Below are 27,939 nucleotides of genomic sequence, written 5' to 3'. Positions count from 1 at the left end.
CAGTTACTGCTCCAGCAATGCTTGCTGAATGGCTCCCTGCCATGTTAGTAATGAACTGATCCTCTGAAACTGTAAGCAGGACTCCAATTAGACACTTTCTTTTATAAGACTTGTCACCATCCTGGTATCTCTTGACAGCAATAGAATACTGACTAAGGCACTAATGGGTGCTTTGTGAGAAGACATTACAAGCAGAAAAGTGATCACCAAGGTGCTCAGTTCCAGAGAGGGAAAGAGGGAGAGAAGTGGTAATGAGATCAGAAGAGTTAAGGTGTGCTAATATAAGTTCTTGGAAAGAACCAAACCTTATCTGGAACCTTCTCTGCAAGGTTGATCAGCTGATTAGAATTTCAATTAATGTGGAGAATGTTTCAGGTCCACAGCTTAATTACAATTTATCATGGGCTAATTTTAGTCCACTTAATAGCCATTGCTTGTCCATCTTTCTGACCTAACATCCTTGCGATTATTAGATAAATCTTTAAGAATTTACGAAGAGACCAAAAGCTTAGACTAACCAAAAGGCTAAGAATATCATCAGAGAGCATGAAAATTATAATTGCTGTCATTCCCTCACGTGATATTTACACTAATATATTTGAAAGGTGTCTTGATTCATGACATTTTTTATTCAGATACTCTAAGAGCTCATGAAATACTGAAACATGGAGTGACCAGAAGTCATATTCTCAGGCCAGAATCACATATGTTTGGCTTTATAAAATTGTCCCTCTGTGAGGTGACAATTATATTTTTGAATGGACAGGTGAAGCCTGATAATTTAGAATTTTCCAGGCCAAGACAGGATCATTTGAGAAGTTTTTAGGCATCAAACTATGAGAGAGAACACTAAAACAACAGCATTAAGGAGCACCCCCTTTTCAACTATTAATTCCCAACTACTTATTGAGTAGTTTTGGGGAACAGAGGCAGTATAGCCCATTAAAGCAAATCAACTTCTTTGTTGTTCAGGAACATAAAAAAGGGAAAGGATGCCAGTCTCAGTTCCAAATCTTTTCTGTAGTACGAGCCTCTCTCTATGTACCTGGTGCCTGGGCCTCCACACAGTGCCCTGTGAGAACTGAGGCTCAGGAACTCTTTCTCTGAGTAATAAACTATTCCGCATCTTCCGCCAACAGCCAGGAGGTAAAGTCTCAAACTCTTCACGGTTTGTAACGGATATTAATACCAAATTATTGCTAAGCTACAAAGTGGTTTCTGTCACTCTAGATGCTTTCATAGACCATCCTGGCAATTCAAACTGGAAGAATTTGATTAAGTACTTCCAATGAAAGCCTGGAGTGAGAGAGAGTGTGCGTGTATGTATATATGTGTGTGTATGCATGTATGTTTGTGTGTGTGTGTGTGTGTGTGTGTGTGTGTGTGTGTGTGTGTGTGTGTGTGGTGTGTCACGGGCCAGTAAGCTGCACTTGTAAGTGAGTGTGTCTCTTAGGGATGCATGTATATATATATATATATATATATATATATATATATATATGTGTGTGTGTGTGTGTGTGACAATGGCAGATAGAAAACATAAACTAGGCAGGTAGAATTGGCAATTATAAAACAAACAAACAAGAATGAAGTAAAAGGTTTCTCAACCAAAAAGTGCGTAAGTGTATACATGTGTGCAAAACATGTATATGAATGCATAAAATTGAGATGGGTTAGAAAGGGTGGAAAGTGGATAAAAATATTCAGGAATAAAGCTGTATTTCTTGCAGAGGAAAATAAATAGAAATGAAGTACAGCATCAAATAAAATATGTCAGCTTATTTATGGATTGCATTAACTTCTAAAATTTTATAGTGTAAATTACACTTTAATGACTGGATACATCTCAATGTGAACATTTATTAGAACTTCTATTACCTGATAAAACCACCTCACCCTTTTAGGGAAATAAAATTTCAAAGTTACTTCCCAAGACCTGTGAAAATAATATTTACCTTCAGAAATATAATCTACAGTAGCTCTCAAAGCCATTTTGTTTTAGGGAAAATGCACAATTGATTTTCATTTAAAAGTCTATCTCATTTAAAATTTATTCTATTCTGATATTATAACTATTAGGAGAATTTAAGATGGAGAAACACCAAGAGGTAGCATATAAATGAGCATTTAGCTCTAAACTAACAACAGAGTACAAATAGTAATTTGGGATTTTCTTGCATGCCAAATCCTAAGAAATAAAAGTAGTTTCAAATAGCAGAACACAAGAGAGAATGATGATTATCTTAGACAAAACTGCTTCTCGGTTATGTAAACTCTAAATTCATTTCCTAATGGAGGTTGAGCCAGACATATCAATTGGTTGACCAAGAGACACTAATTCTAGTACTTGGCTTTGTGGGGACAAGCAGCAAATGCTTACCACCATTTACTGCACTTACTACGTATTGGTACAAGACATTCTCTGAGCATGCTTCCCCAGATGCAGCCTTGTACACGCCCTTTTGGACAGATATGCAGGTCTATTAGTCCACATTAGTGACCACAATGGCTTCTGAAACTTGATCCAGATTTTGCCTGTTCATTTCAAGTAAAGCCAATAACCAGAGCCAGTTCCTAAGCCTCCCATACTTTTCATGACTGTCTACATAATGATACTTGTGTACATTAACAGACACATGAGCTCCAAAGCACATGGTCCTGCTAGGGAATATGTGACTTCTAAGGGGAAATACAGACCTCCTCATTAGTTTCACCTATAGCTAGTTTTGTAATATAACTTATGTCAGAACAAGTGTTTTATAAGTGGTTCAAATATTTATTATAGCATTATGTACATTTTTTTCAGAGAATTAAAAGTGGTCCAAAGCCAGTATATTTAAACAAGTTTGTAAATGCATGAATGTGTGTGTGTGTGATGTGTAAAGTTTAGATGTGTCAGACAGAGAGTAATGACTTAGGAGTTGTGGTTAATATTATTATAAATATTATCTTTGAATTTCACAAAAATTTCAGCATCATTTATGTTAGCTCTTATGACTATTTTCTTTCAAAACAGTTTACAGTACATGCACTATAGATGTAAATTGACCTTCATTTATATCACGTATATTATTAAATTTATTCTATCAGTCAATTCTAAGTTGTTTCCAAAATTTAGTTATGATGGACAATATGGATATCAAACAGTGTATGCACCAGCTACTATACAGATGTAAGAGTTTGTTAATGGTGCTTGTTATTAACTGGTTTCTAAATTAGTGTGTGTGTGTGTGTGTGTGTGTGTGTGTGTGTGTGTGTGTGTGTGTGTGTGTGTTAGTATATAAAACTACTGGCAGCCAGCTTTTAAGTGAAAGAAAGCATGCAGGCAGTACAAAGTTTTTCTGTGTATTATATGTCATCTTGTGTATCAAAACTCTGTGTCCAGCAAGGGGGCTGGATCACACTGTAAATATTATTTCATATATGAAGCATGGTCATAAAAATCTACAAATCCCTCCTCCCTCAAACAGTGGTGGAATTGATGAAGCAAAGGACTGGGGCTGCACTGACCTCCTCAGAAGCCATTAGGCAGCTCTCAAATGGTGTGCCAATGTAGGCTTCTACCACATACCTACAGATCATGGAACCCAAACTGTCCCATGTCTTGCACGTGTGGGTGGTTTTACATCATTTTATCATCCATTCCTCTGGCTACTAGTTCATTAAAACATAATTTATGTAATTCCAAACTTATTTGTATTTACTTCCTGTTCTGTGAATTGCCTATTTTATCTGCTCTTCTTCTTTCCTTTTTATTCTTGCTGAGTTTTTAAGAAACGTGTTAGTTGTTTAGATTTTTGTATACCATGCCCTTGTCAATTTATGTTCTATAATCAACAGTATTTACATTGTTACTTATAAACAATGGTTCTCAAACTTTACACCAACAAAGCCTCTTCTCCACTGCTGACTCTTGCAAATCTTTAAGGTACCATTTATACTTCGGAAAAGGTATTTTCTGTACCTAATGACGTTTGAAGTTGTTTTTGACAATTCCGTATTTAGTGGTTTAAGGTCAATGTTTGTGAATCATCTGAGGTGGAGATGCACAATCTTTTGGTAAAGTTATTTCTATGATCTTATTCTGGACAAGAGCCATTTAAATGCTTTTATAAAATGATGACACTTTAAAATGTTCATCATTTAAAATTTTTAATTTCATGTTAATGAGATCAAGAAATAAAACTGATACTTAGAAATTTATTGAGCTTGCTTTCACAGTGTCAGGCAAACAATTTCAATAATAGTTCCAAATTGCTTTAGTCAAGTGGATGTTCCTCACCGAATGCTTGTCTCTGTGTACCCATATCAACACCAGCCGCTATACTGAAGTCTAACGCTTGTGTCTTTAGCATCTTTCCATCTGACTTAGCAATAATCAAAAGAGAACTGGCAATTTCCCAGTATAATGTTAAATACGGGATTTAACTACACAATCAGTCAATATTTACATAATCAGTCAGGCGTGGTGGTGCACAGCTTTAATTCCAGCACTCGAGGTTGAGCCAGATGGATCTCTGTGTTCGAGGCCATCCTGGTCTACAGGTGAGTTCCAGACAGCCAGGGCTACACAAAGAAACTCTGTTCTGAAGAACCAAAGCCAAATCAACTTTACATTGTCATCTGAGGGCCACCACATGCATATCTCCTATTTGTGTTCTTCAGGTGAGGCAGTTTTTCACTTTCGTAAAGGAGCAGCATTAGCTCTAAGTGCACTTTGGTATTAGCACACGTTCCTTGCTGGACTTCCTGCATTATAGTAACAGTTGTCACTTCAGACTTTTCTACACCTCATGGCCCTAGGTGGGTCCTGTAAATCTGCCAAATTTGTAACAAACTTGTAAAACTTGTAAAAGCCCCATGCTGTTTTTTATAAAATCTCATCTGTCTCTTAAACATCCTTGTAATTTTTATTCTTCTTGATCCTACCTTGGATTATCCCTTCTATATATTTATTTGTGCTATGATTTTTTTCTTTATATGTACTTCTTGATGTAATTCTTTCCTACAATTTAGATTTTATTATACTTGATACTTCCAGCCTACAAACTATCCTACTCATTTATCATACAAACAAGTCCTGAATTTAATTCAGATCTTTCCTTTCCTTCCCTCTCTTTCCACTATACAGCAGACTCTTTGAACCTCAGATCTTTCTAAACTGATAATGTCTCCCTTTGTATGCAAAATAACTTTTATTGTATAGGTCATTTTATTTTTTACATTTATTCTTATGCCTTTTGCCTCATGAGCCTTAATTTATAAACTGCTTCTGTAGATATGGGACAACGAATGGTATGCTGCCAATCACAATTTTATAAACAGAGCTTTATACGGGAAATGGGCATACTCCTAAAGCTATGCTGTTTTATACCATCATGTAACTCACTAACTTTGAGTAATATACCCTAAAACCTGAAATACCATCTGACCTGTTAAGAAAAACCCTGCCAATCTGTTTCTAAAGCTCCTTTTGAAAGAGGCTGCTGAGATGGCTCAGTGGCTGAAGCATTTGCCCTGCCAGGCTGGGCACCTTCTGAGCTCATCAGAGAAATGCAGGGAACAGCATCTGTAATCCCAGTGGGTTTCTCCTGGGAACTGGGGAGTGAAGACAGGAGAAACTTTTGAAGTTCTTGGGCAAGCTGGCCTGATCTGTGCAAACTTTCTACAAGATAGATCCTGTTTCAAACAAGTTAGAAGGCAAAAAAATTATACCCAAAATTACATCCTCTGAATGTCTCATGCACAACAGGGCACCAGAAGAGTTTACTCTCTTTCACTTCATAAATAGCCTGCCTCTGGGCATTGCTTTGTTAAGAGTGTACCACAGTAGGAGCACAACTATATTCTTTCTGGATATGGAGACACTTTTAACTGGCTTCCTCCTCTGCTGATCAGAAGTAACACATATCCATGGAAGTGCTTGGAAGGGGATTTGTCTTTGGCACCCTGTGGTTTTACTAACAGAATATCTGTATCTGTGTATCTGTATCTGTATCTGTATCTGTATCTGTATCTGTATCTGTATCTGTATCTGTATCTGTGTATCTGTATCTGTATCTGCATCTGCATCTGCATCTGCATCTGTATCTATTTCTCCTTCTGTGGATACAAGTGAGTACAAGAAGCCATGGAGGTCAACAACATTGGGTTGCCCTGGAGTTAGAGTTACTGCTAATCTTTGCCTGGCTTCAGTAGGTGCTGGGAACTGAACTTCCGTCCTCTGTAAGAGAAGTATACACTCTTAAAACATTTTCCATCCGAGCCATCTTCCAGTCCCACTTAGAAGGTTTTTTGGGTTTCACTTTATGTATTTGGTAAGTTCCATACCGTACTTCCTACTTGTGGATTTCTGATCTGGAAGCATCTTAGGCACCATTTTGATTATTTATTGCTCATTCATTCTCCTTAATATTCTGGCTCTTGCTATAAAAAGGGAAGATGGTCTCACCCTGTTGCATATTTCTCTCAAGCACACTATCTCCCTGGCCTGTCCTCGGAGCACTTTCATTTAATATGTATCTCTGTGTAGAGTATAATCCACTCTAGTCCATTGTGTGTTTAATTTCACTCACCAAACTTCTATCTCCATTACCCTCTTCTTTTCCTTTTAAGTGGTCATTTGTAGTCGACTAGTCTTTTTGAAGTCCTTTCTTTCCTTAAGCATTTTCTGTCTCCTTTCCATGAGAATCTGGAAGGAGGAAATGTCTATGTGTACTACGTTTTTCCTTGTGATGTCATGCTACCCCAAAGTTGCTTAGTACTTAGAATTGTGTTGGTTTGCGGAGTATAATTAATAAGATTCTCGGCAGCATATGTTGTAATTGTGTTCCAGCAGAGCTTCGAATTGGCTTCTGTAAATAACTAGAGATTTTTTTTCCTAACCTGGGTGGGATTAATTCAACTCCCAGTCCCGCCCCATCGCATTCTTATTTTGAAGGCTTTATGCAATGTCCTTATTCCTCACAAGCCCTGGTTTCCAACTTCACAGTCTTTGGCAACTCTGTCTTCCCTCTTTCTCTTTAATCCTTTTTGTCCTTGGATATTTCCTGAACTTTCTAAGTTTTTTTAAATGGCTCATCAGATTACTGAGAAAGCTTGGTAAGAACCATTTAAGAGCCTTAAAGTATGTGGGTGAATTATTGTAGGATAGATCGTCCAGAGTCTTCATTTAACACCTGCCTGATAAGCAAAGTTCTCCACAGTGTTTAATAGTGTAGAGCTGAATAACACATCTCATTTCATTTTATAGGATGTTGTAGCTCATCTATACTAATATAATTTTAGACATATGATTTAAGTTCCAAGATTAAATGAAAGTAATTGGATCCTCATAATTTTAAGAAAGCATTCACATATATGTTGTATGGAAAGTTTATAAGATAAAATATGTCTCTGATAATACAATATGAAATTTGATGATTTTTAAAAACATTTTTTATAAAAAAAATCTGAGTTTTTCCACATTCTTGAAGGATAGTACAGTCTAATGAGATGAAAATCTAAAATCATATTCTTTTACTTAAATGACTATTGTGTAACAATGCTTCAATTGCTTCTGTAAAAAGGACGATAGATATTGCTACTTCAATAGTTAAAGACATTAATTCATATATTTGCCTGATATCCCTTCCCTACTATCAGTGGAAGGCTCACACAGTGGTAACAAATATCGTTTTATTATATCACTCACTTTAAATATGATTTTCTTGAGTACATAATCATTCAAAATGTGCCTAAAGCACACTTATTCAGCCACGACTCATGAAGATCCATGTTCTAGCTTCTGTCAATATTACATGCTTCTATCAAGCCTCAGGAAAATGCCAAGTTCCATAGCTCCTATGAGAATGTAAGTGTTTCTATTCAGAGACCTTGGAATAGGAAGCTACACTAAGCTGAATGGGAGTGAAGTGGAAGCATCCAATGCAGGCGGGATGACTTGGCAGGGAAGGTGTCGAGATGAATTAAATATGGAAGGCAAGATGGAGTTCTCAACCTCAAGTCTAGCCATTATTCCTCTAAGGACTCAATTTACATTTGGGTGCACATTGTTTTAATATTACTAAATCATATAATGTGCTTGGGGATTTTATTCTAGAGAAGAGACTAGCTTCCTTACATACATGTTCCTCAAAGTAGTGCTTCAGCTATTTTTAAAAGGAAGTTAAGGTATATATTTGTAATTTAAAATTTGAGAGTAATTTTAAAATGACTGTTAATTGGGCAATGTTTTAAGTTACATATGAGAAAGGTTTAATTTTGAATGAAAGCAATATATTATTGTGCATGTTTATCAGTCTTATAAAAATAAAGTCACAGTATTAAGTATATACCATAGATACTGACTTTAAAAATATATGTATTTTACCTGTATTCAGACTATATAGCTTTATATTTATATCTCGATATTTTCAAGCCATTTTAGTATCTTGCATCTTTTTTATATTTCATAAAACTACAGAGACCTTATTTTTAAAAAAAAAAAAAAGCATAAAAAGCCCTGTCTATTCAGTGTTATTTCTTTAAACATCTATATATACTCAAATGTGTATACATGTGTATATGTGTGTATACATTTACGTAATGCAGGTTTCACTGAACTCAATTTTTGTTGCTTAAGAATTCACTTGTTGTCTTGTGTCTCCAACTGCCTCAACTCAAGTTAACTCTCAGTGCTTCCTAGGACTGAACATTCGGTATTGTCAGAAGCAGCAAGTTTCCTCTAAGTAAACCAGCAATGTGGATCTAATATATCACCAGTGCATGCCTAACCTAAGTGTGTTTACTCTCATGCGGAGGCAGTACGACTGCTTTCAAAAACTCCTGATGGATTCATCTTCAGGAATGAACAGAAAAAACTTTAATTTGCAAATAAAATAAAATAAAGAAACAAAGCGTTTTTGTGCTCTTGCAAGAGAATATTACAATGTTCATGAACTATGAAGGACAATACTTCAAATACATTAATAATTTGACAGGAATTCAAAAGTATATGGTTCTCAGTTTTACAGTAAAAAATTTTTCATAGCAACTAGGAAATTTCTCCAATTGTAAAAACAAATAAACAGCAATTGTAGTAAGTTCATTACTAAATAAATCCTATTTTGTAAAATAACCCATTGGTTTTGTTCTAGAATTACCGAGACTCATTTTACAATGCTACCAATGGGACAGGTGAGCAGGATGCACTCTGCTCTGGCAGAAAAAAATGAACTGAATTGTTACTGACCATTCTGTGCCAGCTCAATATGATAATGGACAAAGACCCCTAAGTGGGAATCTACAACAGCCCAGTGCTGTGCAGTGCTGGTCATTACCCAACTCCTCCTCAAGCTCCTCTCTTCTACAAAGTCAGCCTCAGCAAAGTGAAGAAATTACTCATTAGCCTCTAGTAAGGTTACTGAACCTTCATAAGTTTGCTACGGATTGGTCTGCAGAGCTCTGAGGTAAATAAAATACTTCAATTAGCACAATGGGTCTTTAACAAAGCATGGTATGGTTTTAAAGTTCTTCATAATATAATTTGACCCTCCACATTGCATTCTCTTTCTTTTTTAAGAGATACACTGTTCCTTTTATGTCTTTATCATAAGCCTAAACACTGGCAAGCCCATGGGTAGAATGGCATGCACATAGTGCTGGGAAGTAGGCTGGACACAGGACAGCAGTTTACTAAGCTACTCTGAATTCCCTTGATTAGGAAGGAGCCAACTAAAACTCTTATGTCCCACATGAGCCTGCTTGCCAGCCCTTGTATTTCACCTTTTTCAAGCTTCCCCAACTGCTTTGCATGTCTGTACCTGGGTATGTTTGAAGTAGGAGAGAGGATTACATTTGATGTGTGGATTTTAACATTACGTAATGCATTTTTATCTGCACTTTGTTGGTGTATAATGTAATATCTTCAGTTACATGGATTACTGTGTCCTGATACTATGTATGTTGTTGCTATTGTTATTCAAAATAATCCAGTGTTTAATTTTCGTTTTTTCTGTTTCACTGAGCAACACGACAAAAGCTTATTCAAGAGAAATACAAATTACCAATCATTTAGAAATATAGAACCAGTCTGTCAAATACATGTATTATCATTCCAGTCCACAGAGTAAGATAAAGTAAGAATGAATCTCATCAGTAAAGAGGAGAGTTCAAGTCAGTGGCTATGTTCCCATTGTGAAAACTTAAAGGAATCATGATTAGGAAATCATCACAAATAATTTCAAAGTCAAAATCAAGGCAACTAGGATTGACCACATTGCTTGAATAAAACAGACACTGAGAGATGAGGAGGGGAAAACTCAGAATAGTTTTTTCTATGTAGGAAGCCTTAGAGCTCCAAGTATGATCTCAGAATAACAAAGGTGCTAATGAAGACAGAAGCCCTATGTGAAAAGACTCCAGATACAACTTTGAAATTGTAAGCCCACCAAAATATGCCTGGGTTGAAGATGCTTTCTATTATAATCACAGAAGCTGGCTCAACACTCCACCATAAGATTTGTACATGATATTTTTTGCCCCTGACAACATAAAACATATCAGTCTATAAGTACAAGTTTCAAGAGGCATTCAGGACATGCTCAGTGCTTTGCCCTGCTATTGTCAAGCTGGTTCACCCAGGAGTTAGCACAAATGGCAGTCAGAGCTGACAAGCATCAAATTTGTGTGATTTAAATGATTTACCTACCAAAACAGGTGGTGTTCTAGCTGTTCTTGAAAAAAAAAAAACAACAAAACACACACACACAAACAGACAAACAAAACTGAAGCCAAATGCCTTCTCATTGGATGATGGAGTAGTAGCAGTTGGGATAACAGTTTATTCCCTTAGACTAAGATTTCAACAGAAAAGCAAATTTTAATTGACCAAAAGATACAGGAAAATTCTAGGAGTGATTCTTGCTTTGTTATTGCTTCACTATACATATTTCAATTATATAAACAAAAGTCAACTCAATTAATGTTTGCCAAAAATATGACTGATAATATTGGCTGAATGAAACCTAAGTAATAACCTGTAGAAATAATCTAGTGCCAGGGCTAAACACAAATTGGATGTCTATTCTGCTCATGGTATGGAGAAAGGAGAGAGACATTTATAATTCCAATACTATTACAGAAAAACAGGAAAACAAGGTTATTGTCTCTGTTGTTTGCTCAGAGCGAGCTTGCTGTAAGCTTTCACGTGAATTTGGTCACTAACTCCACTCCATTCAGTTCCTGTCAGGTAACTGAGGCTCATTAAGGTTAAGTAACTTGCAATTTACTGTCATGAATAATCTACAAAGACACATTTCAATAAATGGTACTAGATGCTGGAGTCTGCTCATGACCACCAACCCCTTCCTGTTTGTGAAACAAACAGCTAAATTTCATAGTAGAAGACAAAAAAAAAATGAGGGTAAAGTTGTCTATGAGATGAAGAACTCACTAAGCACTATATGAAGAAGCAGTTTCCAGACTGCTACAACAGGCCATACAAACAGGAGTTTAATGCATGCACGGGAGATAAAGGAAGAAGCACACTGGGTTTTGTTTGCTCTTTTCTCCCCGGTGCTGCAGGCTTAACGTAGGCCCTTGAATGTATTAGTCAAGTACATTACCACTAAGGTAGAAACCCAATTCGGTTTCATGGACTAGAAAACACTAGCTACAGAATCTGGCAACATCTGTAGACATATATAAACAAGAAAAGGGGAAAATACAACACTTCCCTAAGTTAGGGTATTCAGTAGTAATAACTTCAAGGCAATGTCTGCTTTTGGATGCCCTTTTAAGTCCTAACCACAAGTGGAGTCTCAGATCTCAGGGTCTTATACGCTATGAATAAGAAATGCATGTTCAATGCAGTGCAAGCTCAGAGAAAGGCATTTCTGTGCTCAGGAATCACTTGTGTCCAAAAGCTACACACACACACACACACACACACACACACACACACACACACACACACACACACACACACCTACTCCATATAAATTATCTGACACTGAACATTTAAAGGATTCATAGTCCTCAAGTATGTTGGAAATACTAAACAACAGATTTTTTTGGCATGTATAATTTATCTTAAACCTTTTACCTGAAAGACACACAACAAAAGGTCAAAAGAGAAGGGAGCAGCAGAGATCTTTCCTGAGTGAGGCATTCAAGAAAACAGGTAAGGCCCCAGAAGACACTGCTTCTGGGTTTGTAGAGTTGAACTAAGAGCAGAAGAGTTTTCCCTGGAAAGGAATGACATCAGGATAATGAAAGCATCAGAGAGAAAATCCTGTCGTTCAGACCAGGTGAGTAAAACCAAGGCACAGACCTCTTCTAGGATACAAAGTGGGCTGGAACTCACTACATTACAATACTACACTGATAAGGACAGGAGACAATCAGGCCTAAATCCACAGGCAAACACATATATGATTTTGCTGTTGAATAAGATAAGGATGAATATGAGGTCACCAGCAGGATCCAACAACAATAACATGCTGAATGCAAATGACCCATGAAAACTTATCATCTACTAGTACCAGACAGCCCGTGAGAGCCCAGGAAGAGTGAGCCTAAAGCTACTCACACGTCAACCCACGAGTACTTATAAGGAATAGAGTAGGAGGGCCTGAGCACCACTTGCTGCAAGATTGATGTGTCCAGACCGTCAGCTGGCAGAGCTGACAGTTCGCAGTCAGCATCTCACCCAGCACCCCCAATCTTACCTTTATGCTTGCCACAGTCCCACAGAAAGTCAGATTTCCCACTCACTACCCTTCCCCTCACCTTCATCTCCTATTCCATTCATGGTCACTGTCCTCAAACTGGAGAGAGAACATTTTATATTTTGGAAGCAAAAGAGAATACAAATGTATCTTCCACCATGAAGCCATCAATGGAAAGGTTAAGCACAAAGAAACGAAGTATGCAGTGTGCTCTGTTTAACAAGTTGTAAAAAGAAGACAAAAGCAAAACCACCACCACCACCACTCAAAACCTAACAAGTCAGTACTTCAACTTTCTTGCAAACTTAACAGCAGGATGTGGTAAGCCATTAAAAGTGTAGGATTCAGGAAATGAGTTGCTCTAGGAGGTACAGACTTGTTTGTTGCCAAGTAAGATGAACCAAGTTCCACGACCCATGTTCTGGAAGGAAAGAACTGACCTTTCTATCAAGTTGTACTTGGACATCTACACGTTTCGTAGCACATGCCTCCCCTATGCCTGACACAACAAGTAAAATACAATTTTTTAAAAAGGAACCACAGGTAGTTCCCCTCTTCAGTGAAGCCCCTTTTCTAAATGTCCAGGCTTCTCCACCTCAGTTCCCTCTACTCTTAAAGCTGTCCTCACAAAGCGCCATGAAGAGCCACTGGGACTTAGTGTGTCCATGTAGTACATGGAGCCCAGAGAGAAGCTCAACCACAGGTGTGTTTGGGGTTCCTCCTCTTGTTCATGCTAACAAGAATAAGACTTAACAAAATCACATCTTTCCCTTCCTTAGCCCTCGTTTCTGGAAAAGCTGGATCAGTAGTAGATCTAAACAGACTGGTGCCCAGTAAGCAGAGGATCTTGTTGTGGAAGAAAAGGACAGCAAGGAGACTTAAGTCCCACGTGAGAATTCCTGCTCTAAGTGGGTGAGCTAAAGCACTGTCAAATGAACAGCTGTTCTTCACAGAAGCTACAGGATCCTGAAAAGTTCCCCTCTTGGTCTCCATCTTGCTTGGGGAAGCAATCTGTGACAGATGTTGCCTCCTTAGCTATTGTAACAAGGCTCTTAAGGAACAAAAATATAAACCTGAGAATAATATCTTCAGGACTTAGTTGTGTCTGTAGTAATACGTAGGAGGGATGATGTAAGTTGGCCCACAGTATACTACAGGAATTTGACTAAATACCTTTTAATTGTTTCAGTTCAAAAGCAGACGTATTTAAAAAATAAATTCATTAAAAATTAAATGACTTACAAATGAAACTGGCCATGACTTATTTTGGAAGCAGATGTTAGATATCAATTTAGTAGCACTTGAAACTGTTCTAGATACCATACACCTAATAGTTGGCCCAATTCAGGCTTCTGTGGTACAAATCTGGAGGCAGACACCAAGGCCAGCACACTGGCTCCTGGCTAGCTATATAATGGTGAGCTAAGGGTACGGAGTATAAATACTGGTTGTGGGGAAGTTTCAATAAGTGAAGGTGGAACCTGGAAAGCCGTTGACAATGAATGCACTAGCCTTTAAAGCATGGCATCCACCATCGATCACCTCATATCCCAAAGTTTACCAACTTAAGGGATGCACTGTATTAGACACATAAGGGCGAATCAAACAGACTCAGATCTTAGCAGAAGAACAAAGCCTGGGACGATGAGGGGAAGGGGATGCAGCTAAGTAAGAACAGAAGGAGCAGTATTTCAGGCAGTGAACATGGACAGCAAAGTGGCCTGAAACACAGAAAGCTCTCCAGGGAAGCTCGTCAGCTCAACAGTAGAATTGAACCAAGGACCTGGTACTATTCTTCCTCACATTATACAAAACACACCTTGATTATTTATGTGCAGAACAGATCAATGCAAGCAAATAAAGTAATACTGATGCTATCTGGAAACTAAATCTACCTTTCTCAAACTGAAACATTTTAACATTTATTTCTATGAGCAATGGTGCCTCATAAGTCAACACAATGCATTATACAAGAACTGACAAACACACACACACACACACACACACACACACACACACACACACATACACACACACAAGAAGACAAGGTGAGTGCATAGCCATTAATAAAAACAATTGAAAGGACCCCTGAATTTTTGGAAAAAACAGAATGAGAAATGTTGGATGAATGGAGGGTTTTTATTAAAAGCTTAACTCATTTTTAAGTGAGGATAACTGAGTCCAGCAAAGTTAGCGACAAAGTTTGCCTGAGATGAGAAAGCAGCTCTCTCAACCTAATCTTCTTTTTTCATACCTCAAAACTTTTTAATCCTCACAAAACGTGTACTGAAATACAAAAATGATTTCCCCACTTATTAAGAATAACAATTTTTCCTTTTGCAATACGGTATCCCCTGTCTCCCAAGGGAAGCAACAATACCTTCTCCCTTTAATATGTGTGTGTAGTTTTTTCCCCCATCTAATCAGCTAATACTTTTCAAAAGATCTTTTTAATACTTAAATGAAAGGATTCTACCTCAAAGGCCTGACCTCCCTATTAAAGCGTCTGAAGCAAACTGTAGGAATGTAAAACCCACTCAGAGGGAAAGGCAGGGGGTTATTGTACAATGCATTAAAACAGGAGGGGGAAAAAGGCTTCACGGGAGCTGCACAGAATTTGGTAAAATTATACCACAAAACACAAATTGATCTTAAGCATAAAGAAGCAAATTCATAGCCAAAAACTTATTATAAAAGTGCCCTGTAATCAGCCAGGAGGGGGCCTTTATGAAAACCTTTAGAATCTGTCACTTTTTCAATCAAAATTTCTGATTACAGTTTCACGTTAAAAAAAAAAAAGCCTGAAAGAGAACAAACTACATATTTTTTAACAGTTTAAAATTTGAAAAATTTTAAAGCTAATCTGTAACACCAGAAAAGATAGGTTTCACTAGAAAAAGCACGAAGAGAATTAAAATCACAGTTACAGAGAGAATGGGCGAGGACGACTGCAAGAGCACTCTTCAGAAAACAAAGGCAAAATTTTCACGTACCATAAATGAAGTTCTGAAATTGTTCAGGTCATTAAAAAACTCTTCCACAGAAACCTTCTTCATGTCGACAGCATAGTAGCTCATCACACTCTGGTACAGTTGTGTCATGTTGTCCAGTAGCGTGGAGAGTTTTCCATAGTGCTCTTTCGCAGTGATAATGAAGCTGTACATACTAAGTTAAAGACTTTTGTAACTTACAAAGCAATGCTTTATATGAAAACACTTCTAGCTCTGTATTTGATTCTAATGTTTTGTTACCACCAAGACATCTCCCAAACTCAAAGCTGGCTGCCACAGAACAAAGAAACTTATTGAATTTCAAATTAATTGGGGCAATTAACCAAATAAATATCTATATATTTAATATTTGTCTTTCATACTTCAGTTGAAGAATCTCTCTCCAATTTAACATAATAATCATCTATGCCATGCACTTGTGAAATAAATGGCTCTAGTCCAGCAGCTGAGAGTCAGCAATTAGAACACCCTGAGGTAAAGAACACGGCACAAGAGACGAGCATGGCGCATGGCACCTGTACATCCTGTGCTTGTATACGAGACCTTCCATTCCCTGCTTCGACAGCCTTAGCTCGACCACTGGAGAGCAGGGTGACCTGCGGCACACAGTTGGAGACCGTCAGTTCTAACAGTCTGTCTAGAAGAGTGATCAGGCAGTTGGGACCATACATAAACACCTGATGTTGTCACTGCTCACTTACTGAACTTAAGCTGAAGATTTTAAGAGCAGGGAAGTAAAATAATGCTTTAACTTCTTTTCTAAAATATTCCTGTACAGTTTCTTCTACATATTGTTTGATTAAAATTTATGCTTGCATGCACAAAATGGAGTAGGCAAATGTGGAGATAGATATTTGGAACTGTTCTCACACTAATTTCTGATAATAAAAGTCAAGCCATTCTGAATGACACTATGGTAAAATGAGAATAGTATGTCAGTGGTAATAGAAAATATTTTGAAAACAAACAACAAAATAAACCTACTGAGAAAATCTGACATAGAATCGCCAGACCACAGTTGAAGGAAAACTCTTATGGATGAATCATATGGCCTACGGAAACTTATACCAATATTTTATGTCAACCTTGGGAGGAAGGGTCCCCTCGAAAGTCTAGTGAAATGTCATGGGTACTCTATTCACACGACGGCGTGCACACATGCACTGGATATACTATAGTGACTTAAGAAGACTGCTTGGCTGAGGGTCTCCAGTGATTCTATACCTCTCCTTTTCTGTACAAAAAACCGCTTTCAAGGCTGAGTTTCCACAACAGACAATGCACAGATATTCCTCATTCTCTCGCTACCTGTGGGGAAATGCACATTGTCACGAATTCCTCTGTTCCAGAGTATAAAATGAAGAAGTGTACTGTGGAGGTTTTGAGGTAGGAGCGTGAGTAAAGGAACATCCGAAGTGCATCTGTACTCTTGGAACACAGTGCAATTACCCTGAGGGTGGATGGACAGGATGACTAAGAGCCAGAGGCACAGAAATGACATGGGTTTCTCCTAACAGCCAGGAGGTTGTAAAGTAAATTCGCTTATCATTATTATGAGTAAAACAATTTTCTCCACAAGGAAATGAGAACTTCGGATAACGGGAATTACCCAAAATAATAGTCAACCATAATAATAAGCCAGCCATGCAAATAGCCAAATTAATCCTTAGCAGATCAAAAGGACTGTGTGACAGAGCAGAGGCCCTGCTTACGGGAACAAGGCATCCTGCGTTAGTGCTCGGAGCCCCCTCTATAAAGGGTCAGTGAAAGAATAATTATAACCATCCCAAAGAAGAGCCCAAACCAGGTGTCCTTGTGTCGACTCTTAAACTCCACTTAGACAAAATGTCTATGCCCGGCATGCTGAGTCACATATGTAATCTTAGAGCTTGGTGGACTGAGGTGGGTTTAATACTACAGATATGAGGCAGCCTGGCTTAAAGGGAGGAGGAGGGAGGGGAGGGAGGAGGGAGGAGGAGGAGGGAGGAGGGAGGGGAGGGGAGCAAATGTGAATGTCAGTAATGGTTAGGCTGTATCATTTCTCCTAATTCTCTATTTGTTCAGAAAAACAGGCAATATGCAACAAAATAAACTTTAACACAGTGCAAATTTACTGACACACATTACATCTACCTTGTGTATTAAGAAATCTACTACTTTTTTCCTTTCTCTTTACCAAAACTGAGGAGAATCCCTCAAATATTCCACTTGAATCACTGTAGTTGGACTATTCGGAGGATACGTGTTCACATGATCTCAAAACAAGTAGCTGCCTAAAATACAACTTGTACTGCAGTCCTTGTCTAGCACTACCGTTGACTGTCAGCTTCCTCCACAACTACAGTCACACTTACTCTCAGGACATTACTAATTGTCATCATCAGAAATGCATTGCTTCCATGGCTAGAGAAACAGCTGGCAAAGTGACTGCTGTGCTAGGATGAGAACTTAAGGGGTGACACCCAAGCTCAGAGGAAAGTCATGTGAAGAGTCACAGAGCTATAATTCAAGAGCTGGGAGGCGGGAACAGGCATGTACCTGCAGCTCACTGTCTAAGTAGACGAGTCACGTGGGTAAGCTCTCAGCTTAGGGAGAGACTCTGTCTCTTAACATGCGCCAGAGAGGAGCTCAGGAAGAAACCGGAAATCCATCTCTAGCTTCCGCATGCGCAAAGTCCTGTACACACACACACACAGTGTGTGTGCATACATGTTATGAGCGAGACAGAGAGAGAGAGACAGAGAGAGAGACAGAGAGAGAGAGAGAGAGAGAGAATCGTTCTATTAAGATAATGTTTAAGGACCAACTTTAGTGAGATCCATATATCCACATATCTAATGTATTTCACAACCCCTGCTTAGAAGCCAGGACCTAGACGACCACTTCAGGAAATACTCTAGGAAGACCTCTAGGTCTTAGAACAGTGTTTAACAAGATAGGCTATGATAGGTTCCGTGGTCATGCAATGTGCATTATATAATGCAGAGACAGTCAAGTATAATGTGAGACCATCCCATAATAATCCACACAAAACAATTAACGTTTCATTTATTACACAGGAGGCAGAGGCTAACTGGGATGACAAGGGACATACTCCTCACTAAGATGAAGGGCCTGGCTAAAAGAACTAGGTCATTATCTACAAGACAAAGAACACCAAGCTGTAGGATAGCAGAGTAAGGGAAAGGACATTGTAAACTAGATTCAAAGAGATCCAGCAGTGCCATACTGAATTGGTCCTTAAAAGTCATTATAAATAAGTGAGAAAAAGTAAAGAAAAAATAAAAAGAAATTACAAAGAGATAGTGGCCACACAAAAGAAATTCAAGAAGACAAAATCCATCTACTCATTGACCCAACATCTTATAGTTAGTAATTGATGGGGAAGGGCCCAGCCCCTGGTGGGTGGTTAGATCACTGGCTCGGTGGTCCTGGGTTCTATAAGAAAGCAGGTTGAGCAAGCCAGGGAGAGCCAGTCAGTAAGCAGCATCCCTCCATCACATCTGCATCAGCTCCTACCTCCAGGGTCCTGCCCTGCTTACGTTCCTGTTCTTTCACCAGCGATGGAGTGTGGTCTGAAAGTGTAAGCCAAATAAACCCTTTTGTCCCCATCTTGTTTTTGGTCATGATGTTTGTTCACAGTAAGAGGAACCCTAAGACATTCTGTTTCTTTAAAACGCTTCAATTAGTAGATTATTTCATACCTTACTGAATCATAATTGTTCAAAGTGAATATTTACTTATAAAGATATATTTTAACAAATTAAATAATATACAATATTCCTCCACAGTTGGTTGAAGAACTAAATTTTTGCTTTAGGCCTCAACTCATAAGCATTTAATCATAAAGCATCAGCAAAGTTTGAGTGCTAATAACAAATTTAGTACGTTTTTATTCATTGTGCATTTTTTCTTCTAAACCCGTCCATTTCCTAAGATCCAGAAAGCTCATAATTTGCCATTTTAATAAGATCTGTATAAATTCATTTAATATTCAAAATATGACTTGTCAGTCCTAATTAAAGTAAACAAAGTCTTGCAACGAATGAATTTAATTACTTCAAAACTAGTATGTCTAACTAAGATGAAAGGCAAACGAGTGCAGTCTAATCTTGGCAACGAATATTTATGATTATAAGCTTTGTCAATAGCAAAGTGCACCAACTGTTCATATATCTGATTTCCAAGAGACACATGAATGCTAATCAGTTCATTAGAGGCTTCTAGGTTGTGATATTTAGCGACAGGATATAGTAGCTCTCCTGTCCGTGGAGTGTAATTTTACTCAGAATGAAAAACTGTCTCCAGCAAAGCCTCACACTACCTGGTCTGACTTATCGCTGCCTGTGTTCTATGAGCTGTACACCTTTCCGGAAGCCGACAGCAGTCAGGACTTTGTCATATGAACACAGGCAGGGGTATGTCCTGAGACCTTGTGTAGAGCACAATTTTAGGAATTCTTGCTAGTTTGAGAAACCCACGCTTCCTAATTAGCCACTCACTGTGTACAACCAAAAGCTACATGGGATCAAAATTTTTATAAGATGCTTTTTATATCTATAAGCAAACAAAACCAAACAATTTCAGTTAACAATATTTAAGGGTTAAAAAACAGAACAAAAAATATCAACAATAAAAAAAAAAGAGCAACAAAAACAGTAGTCACACGTGATTGTGAAAACATAATAAAAATAACTGAGAAACAAATCCAAGTATAATTATGAAAACATACTGCAATATGCATATAGTAAAATGCAGAATTTGTCAGTTGAGTGATGAAAATCTATATGGATATCTACTTAATTTTTAGTCTAAAAAAAGAGAAACGAAAATAAATCCTTTCTCCAAGTCTATAGAGACAACCTCTTTAAACGGCAGCCGGGTAGGAGATAAGATTCAAGAGGAAACAAACACATTATCCTTAACTGATTGCTACTGAGTGCATTTTTATGATATTTCCTGACAAAGATAGAGAAGGAAGATAAAATTGAACTAATCCACAATTAGGTTGAAAGCACATACAATAAAGTCTGTGACAAACCAAATAATAATTTTCTGATTCACTAAATGTCAAGGGAGAAGTAAAAAGAGAAAGTCATATTACTTCAAGTATATCACTTTAAAGTATTAGGGAAGTCTATTTATAAGTCCTCATTTTAGAACTGGGTTGTCCTTTCGTATAAAATTCAGATATCCATATGGGATTTTAATAATGCATTATAACAATACTTCATTACAACAAAAAAGATACCCGTTGCTGATATCATACAGTGGTCTGCAGAGCAACTCAACATTAGCTTCAGGAAATAAAAGAAGTTCATTACATCAGTTACTAATTAGAGACTGAGCTACAAAGTTACTAATAACAAAGATAAGTGAATACAAAACAAACTGTAAATTGAATAAGACACAAGCCTCGTGCCATTGACTTACATGCACGGTTTTCCATTTCACTGTGAATTGGAGGAAAACACAAGCAGTAATTATGACGAGCTCCTTTTCTAGTGAGAATGGCAGTCTTCTAAAGAAAATATTACATTCTGTGGAATCAGAGTTAATCTCTAATGTATATCAATCCTTGAGGAGTCAGTCATGCTGGAATTTTACAGTCTGTATTTGATTCCCGAAATAATTCAAACATAGCTAAGTCACATTTCACGACATTAGATTCAAACTTCCTCAAACTCAGTTTTAATCTTTATCATTTCGAATTAGGCAAATAGAAGAAACGAGGTGAAATAAGCATTCCACTTTTCAAGAAGACAAAAGGTAAAAAGACATAGAAGTATTTGGTGCATTGTTTATGATAAAATACACCCTGGTTAGTTTACCTGAAAGATACGAGCTAAACCTTTAATAAGATGGCACGATGTAATGTATGTTCGTTATATAAGCACACTTAAAACATCAAGACACTGTAGACCCACTGACAACTAACTTAGTTAGATATCAAAGGATATGGACATCTTTATCACAAACTTGTCATGCAAGTCCTCAGGAGGGGGAAAGGTTTCCAAATTCTTCTCAAGCTGTAGAAGCTGCCTTCCCATCTGCTTCAAGCTCTTTTCCAGCATTTCTACAGAGACTAGAAGAGAGCATATTAAATGCCTTGAAAGGACAAAATTAGAATATATAAAAGGTACAACAATCTAGCAACAAAACATTTGTTTCAAAAAAAAAATCCTCCCAGTGGGAAAATGCATTCTAAAACATTCTGTTTCATCAAATTTAATTTCTAACCTTTTGAATTTTAAATCCAAATATAAAGGGAAACAGACAACTAATTCTTTATAAACTACTGAGAAATACAGGAAGTTCCTACTTAAGCCAACAACACTTAAGAAATAAATGGTTAAAAGTAGACAGCCTAACCACTACAAACACAATAGGATAATCTAGTCACACAAGAACAAAGGAAGTTCATTCAAAATACTGAACTCAAATACAACTGCTACATTTTCCCCAACAAATATCTTGAAAGAACTGGTGAATAGTTGGGAAGAATATGACCAAAGGCTCTGTATTGGCCAAACTAATCTCTCATAGAAACCAAGAGGTCAGAGATGGCATTTTAGGTCACAAAGATATTCTTTACCAGTACCTGGGTACTATCCTTATTGTCTAATATCTGACAGGCTCCTCCCAATCAGTACACATGAACAACCCATAGTAACCGAGACAGCTGAGGCACTGGCAGGAAGAACTGGCCTTGCAGCACACAGGAAGCAGTCAAACCTCCACAGTCATCCACTTTTACAGGAATAAGGTAAGGGTTACTGTTCCATGGAGCAGACACAGTACCTTCAAAATGACTTCTGAATATTGATTTGCTTTAGAGTCAAAAAAATCCTGTTAAATTATGTAAAATGATGTGCTTAAATTAATACAATAATTCTAAGTATCTTTTCATTTTATAACATTGAATATATTCTTATGAATGAATACATTTTACCTTTAAATGTCAGACATACCCAGTGAAGCCTTCAAAATACTCTGGAAAATGGTTTAAAAAACAAACAAACAAACAAACAAAACAAAACCAGACAATGTTTTATATTCTTGAAAAAAATGCAATAGAAAAAATGAAAATGATGTGAAATAATATGAAGTGATATTGTGTTTTATATAAACAACAAACACAATAAAAGCTTTTAACAAAGTCTTAACATATACTTTGTTTTAATTAACAATATAATTGTTAAATACCAAAATTACTGAGTTCCAAGGCTGAGTTACATGTAACAGTTGTCTGAAGACTGATATTATGGCCTTTGGCTCAGACCACTGGGAAATCGTTGTCAATTTATATTCATGTACATTTTCCCACATGATTTATCTTTTCTCTTTTAAATTTCTGGTATGTATCCTATGTTGGCTTTTCAAAATGAGCTTGGGCTAAGGATGGAGCCAAGAAACACACATTTACAGAGGCTGTGGGTTCAGTCTTACCTACCAATTTAAAAGTCAGTGGGATGGTAACAGACACAATGGTTTGCATGGAATCCTTCCCCTTAACAGCAGTTAGTGTAATAATGGAGTCTGGTTCATTCCTACTGCCAACCAGCATGCTGCTGTACACTGCTCTTACTGGTAATGGTCATCATATGTCTGCTCATGTATCCACAAACATGGCTTCACCAGATCCACAAGGCTTCATTTACCTCTCCTATTTACACGTGCTTATAGTGCGACTTGTGAAGTTCTCTCTCTGAATTCCAGAAAAGATAACATTTTGTTCTCCTATTCCATTTGGTCCCTTTTCTAATGTGTCATTAGCAAGTGTTTTATAGCTTTTCAAGAAATTTCACTGGTGACTCAATCATTTTTATACTTTGAAAATTCTATTATGTAAAATTAAAACAACAATGATTTTTTATTAACTAAATAGTGGTGAGGAAAGTTTAAAGTCCTGTCCCAACTCTGTGCAGTGAGGCAGTGTTCATGGCAGCAGTTGCTATAACCAGCATCAATGGTGACCGTCACCTTTGCTGCGTACAGACATATGCCTGCCGCTCTAACATCATCTAGGTATCACTAGTGTTCCGAGTTTACAAAATGAGGCTTAGCATAAACAACTAAAAAGTGCAATGTTACGTTTTATAAAAAAGAACATCTAAAGCAGTATCCTCCTATTGAATATAAAAACCATATGCCTAAAATAGTAGGGAAAAATGTAGACAGCAACAAACAGGAGTGTGAGGACCCTCATAAATCAAAAGACACCAGGGACATGTTGGGAAATGTGCCTAATCTATAACACAAAACAGATGCAAAACCAGAAGCTTAACTGAATACATATTTACTTAATGAAATATGTGTTTATGTAGGTTTGAAACTTTGTTTAATAAGGGGTGCCAAAGATTCTGTAAGTATAAAAGTCCCTCGACCACCTCTAACATTTGTATATTAAAAAACAAAATAAAGAAAAAAGAATAAAGAAAATGGCTCCTGACACCAGAAATCAACAACTGTGAGTTTGGAGAACACTTGGGAAAGGAAAGGCACAGGATGAGTGCTGAGAACTAGCGTCGCTGGATCTGTTAGTGGGGTGGGGGAGGGGGTGTTTGCTTGTCCTTCGGTGCTTGTTGTTTCCTTATACTACACAGACTTTTCCAACACCACCTGAGTCTCTTAATTCTTTTTTTTTAATTGGATATATTTATTTATATTTCAAATGTTATTCCCTTTCCCAGTTTCCTGTCCATAAGCTCCCCTATTCCCTTCCCCCTCCCTCATAAAGGTGTTGCTCCCCATTCACTCCCCCTTGCCACGACCCCCAACATTCCCCTCTTAATTCTTCACAAGTGGATTTCCTACAGGTCCATGCCAGGCTAACATTGATTACGGAAAGTCAGTGCATACTTAGAACACAGATTCCATCTCACAAGGCAACCTTCACATCAGAGGCCGACTTCCATTCCAGGCAGGCATCCATATTTCTGAACTGGCTGGAATTTGAGGATCTGTACAAGGCCCTTCCCTAAGTTCGGAAGTTCATCAGGGTGGCCCATGAACTTGGGGAATCATAATCCTTATAGATGTAATGTTTTAAAATGGACACGACAAAGGAACAGCCCAAGTAAGGAAAGGCCCACTACAGAAGACAGGAGATCTGACAGAGCTCCCTGCTTTCTTTAGGGAAGACACCCTCCCAGAAATGTCTAGTCTCACAGACCAGGAAGCTCCCTTAACGATTCACTTCAGTCTTTATTGGAATACTATTACAAGGCAATGGTAATTAAATCACTGGCTATGGAAGCCTAACTCAAGCTTGACAGCCTCTCCTTCCTCTACCTTGAGGACTGGGGGAGGGGTGTTAAAGTCCTCAGCCTTTACTAATATATTTAATACATTGGACCACCAGTCCGCACTGGACAGGTTTCTGTAACCATCCCACTCATTGCATTGTAGACTGCCTTCATGTGGTGTGAGGCAACTTCTCTTATATTCAATTTCAACATCACCGAAAATAGAACTACACCACCTCAAGTTCTCACCTTCCTGATATTTCCTAAGATACTAAATCGTCTAATGTAGCATGAAGCCTTTTTGGGAGTAGGAGAGTATATTATGTTTACCTTATTTTTAGAAGTGGATAAGAAATGGGGAAACTTAAATAAGTGACAGCACCATGTAAGAAACAACAGGAACGGCAAGGAGTTCACCACCACTCGTAGACTGCAGATCAACAGGACATTGTGGCATTGTGGAAATCAGTCTAACCAAAGTCACTGTGTTCCAGGGCAAATCATTAGAGGTGCATTTAAGGCCAATAGCCAGAATAATTAAGCTACCCTATAAAATGTGCTTGTGTCTACTCTACAAACAGAAATCCTACTAAGCCATTTCTTCTGCTTCATCTGCACTCTCTGATTACATTACTTGTACATTGTAGTTAAGTGAATTTAAATGTAATTGACCAACCTCTCACTGCTAGCTGTTAAGTAAGGACCAAAATACATTTGGAAGAGAAAAAGGAGTGTGTAAATTCCAAGCTAATAAAATACAGTCTAATAGTTGGAGCCATCGAACAGGTACAACTAAAGAGTTTTAATAATGACTGGAGGCTTCTTTTCCAGCAATTAACTAAATTAACCACTTCTATAAACATTTTTTGTTCTTTTTCAAACAAACTTTTACCCTTGAGGCTCAAAGATTATTTTTCATGAATAATTTCAAATAGACAGGGGGCTTTTAAACTGCATACTTCACAGAAGTGTGCATTCACAGGTATGAGATAGAGAGGGGACAGCATGCTCTCTGCAGGAACAAGTGCTAAATCTCACAAGATGACACCTCTTTCAGATGCCAGCTCAGGGGCGGGAGATGGAGCTCAGTGGTAATAAGCTTTGGTAGCAAGCCTAAGGCCCCAGTTATGTTCTTAGCTCCCGTGGGGTTTGGAGGGTTAATGTCAGCAGCAAGTCCACACAACTATCAATCCTGAATGCGCTATAAATCTGAGGATTCCTAGAAGCACCACCCTCTCTTTGACCTTTCACCGTTGTTTCATTTGGACTCAGAAGCGAACCTCTTACCATTACTTCAAATACACGTAATAAAAACAGACTGTTATAAAGTTGGCTCTCTCAGGGAAGACTCAGTCAGATATGCTATCTCTCAATTACCTAAGGCATGTGGGCCAGCCCTGAACCACCTCATCTACAGAGGAATGGCAGAAGGACCACCGCAAGTTGTTTCCAATACACGAAGCTGCTAATTTTGAACCTTCCCTGTCATACATAGTGTTCAACTACATAGACAAGACATCTCACTCCTGGGCTCAGAAAGAGTAAACATCCCTGCCCCTCCAAGTTCCTGGTTTTCTCCAACACCATCTCTGCACTGGGTATATATTTCCACAGTAATTCCCAGATGTCTGTTACATAACATGTGAGTATCTGAACCAAGGTCTACCCACAACCTGGCAGGGTATTGGTGATGGTCTCTTATAAAGTATTCCTCAAACGAACCATGTACCTTATAGTTTGTTGCTCCTATAGCTTGCCCCCATCTTGCAATCCTGGTTCTCTAATTATCATGTGTCTTACCTACCTGCGTGGCTCATTCCATTCATTTATCACTCTTAACTTTGGACTTACACCAAAAGCCAGGCATCACCAAATACACTAGAAGGTATGCTCTAATGGTTCTACCACTAGAACCATTGCAACTGAAGGACTCTATAAAGTTCTCACTTTATGCAGCCTCGTTCCCAGTGCCTGGGAATTCTGTAAAGAGGACTTCATATCATGCGCCTCACAGCTGATTGACACTGGCCCTGCAATAAGTACAATAGAACTGAGCTTCATCTGTGTCGCTAAATGTGTTAACAGTTCTTCTAATTATAATTTTTATTAAACTTTTATTCTTTTATCCAAAACAAAACAAGAAAAACATTTTTTATTTCTTTCTATATCTTCAGATACTATACTAGCAGATCCTCACACATTTGTTGAAAGAATAAATTTTGGATTATCACATCATTTGCTGATAAAATTATTACAAATAAAATGAAAAAACATGTTTACTGTCTAGTTCATTAACATGTGTCAGCCTTTTGTCACGCTTCCTGTCACTATGACAAGAATAGACCAGTACCGATGAAGAGCCTTTACACTGAAACTTAAATCACAACACACACTTTGAAACTTAGAGCAACTATGAATATAAGTTTTTCAAAATAGAATGACATACTATTATGAGAGAATTTCAAGCTAATGAGATTAGGAATTACATTTATTTAAGTTATCTTTGCCATGAAAAAATGATCCATAATGAATATTCTTGAGCCTTGATTATCTTTACCTAACTTATTTAAAGAATGCTACGTTCATACTTAAACACCACATTACAAAATAAAAAAAGTAATTTCTTTATTAAAAGTTTAAACGCTTACTACCACTGGAAAACTTAAACATTTGTACTAAATTAACTTTCTTCCATGAAAAGAAACATTTTTTTTTGCTAGAAACAAATTTCAGACTCAACAAATAAGCTTTTCCTTTATAAAACAATAACAGCTGCATAATATTTTATGAATGTCAGTTTAAAATAATAAAGTCAAATGGACAAGGTAGACACAAATAAATCTTAATGGTACTTTAATCCTGAAATCAATGAGATATACAATGAAAGACAACTGTTACAACATCATAGCAAAAATAGTAATAGAAAGATTACAATTAATATTCTAGGCTATATCACATGCTTAAAAGATA

The 27,939-nt window shown here is 37.6% G+C and overlaps 1 protein-coding gene across 2 annotated transcripts in view; it reads right to left on the bottom strand.

Moving 5' to 3' along the window:
- Nucleotides 1-27,939, bottom strand: part of Diaph3 (diaphanous related formin 3) — a 336,634-nt gene that overhangs the window by 34,811 nt on the left and 273,884 nt on the right. Inside the window, exons 18-19 of one of the 2 annotated variants that reach the window (XM_032917288.1) lie at nucleotides 21,682-21,806; nucleotides 15,704-15,868 (exon numbers count right to left, since the gene is read on the bottom strand). In XM_032917288.1, coding sequence (XP_032773179.1) covers nucleotides 15,704-15,868; nucleotides 21,682-21,806 — 290 coding nt within the window. Of the gene's footprint in view, nucleotides 1-15,632; nucleotides 15,869-21,681; nucleotides 21,807-27,939 lie in introns of those variants that run through there. The other variant, XM_032917289.1, reaches the window with a different exon arrangement.

The sequence above is a fragment of the Rattus rattus genome, chromosome 12, assembly GCF_011064425.1.
Source record: "Rattus rattus isolate New Zealand chromosome 12, Rrattus_CSIRO_v1, whole genome shotgun sequence".
NCBI lineage: Eukaryota > Metazoa > Chordata > Mammalia > Rodentia > Muridae > Rattus > Rattus rattus.
The sequence above is the reverse complement of the archived record's forward strand: the minus strand, read 5'-3'. Positions and strand labels throughout refer to the sequence as shown.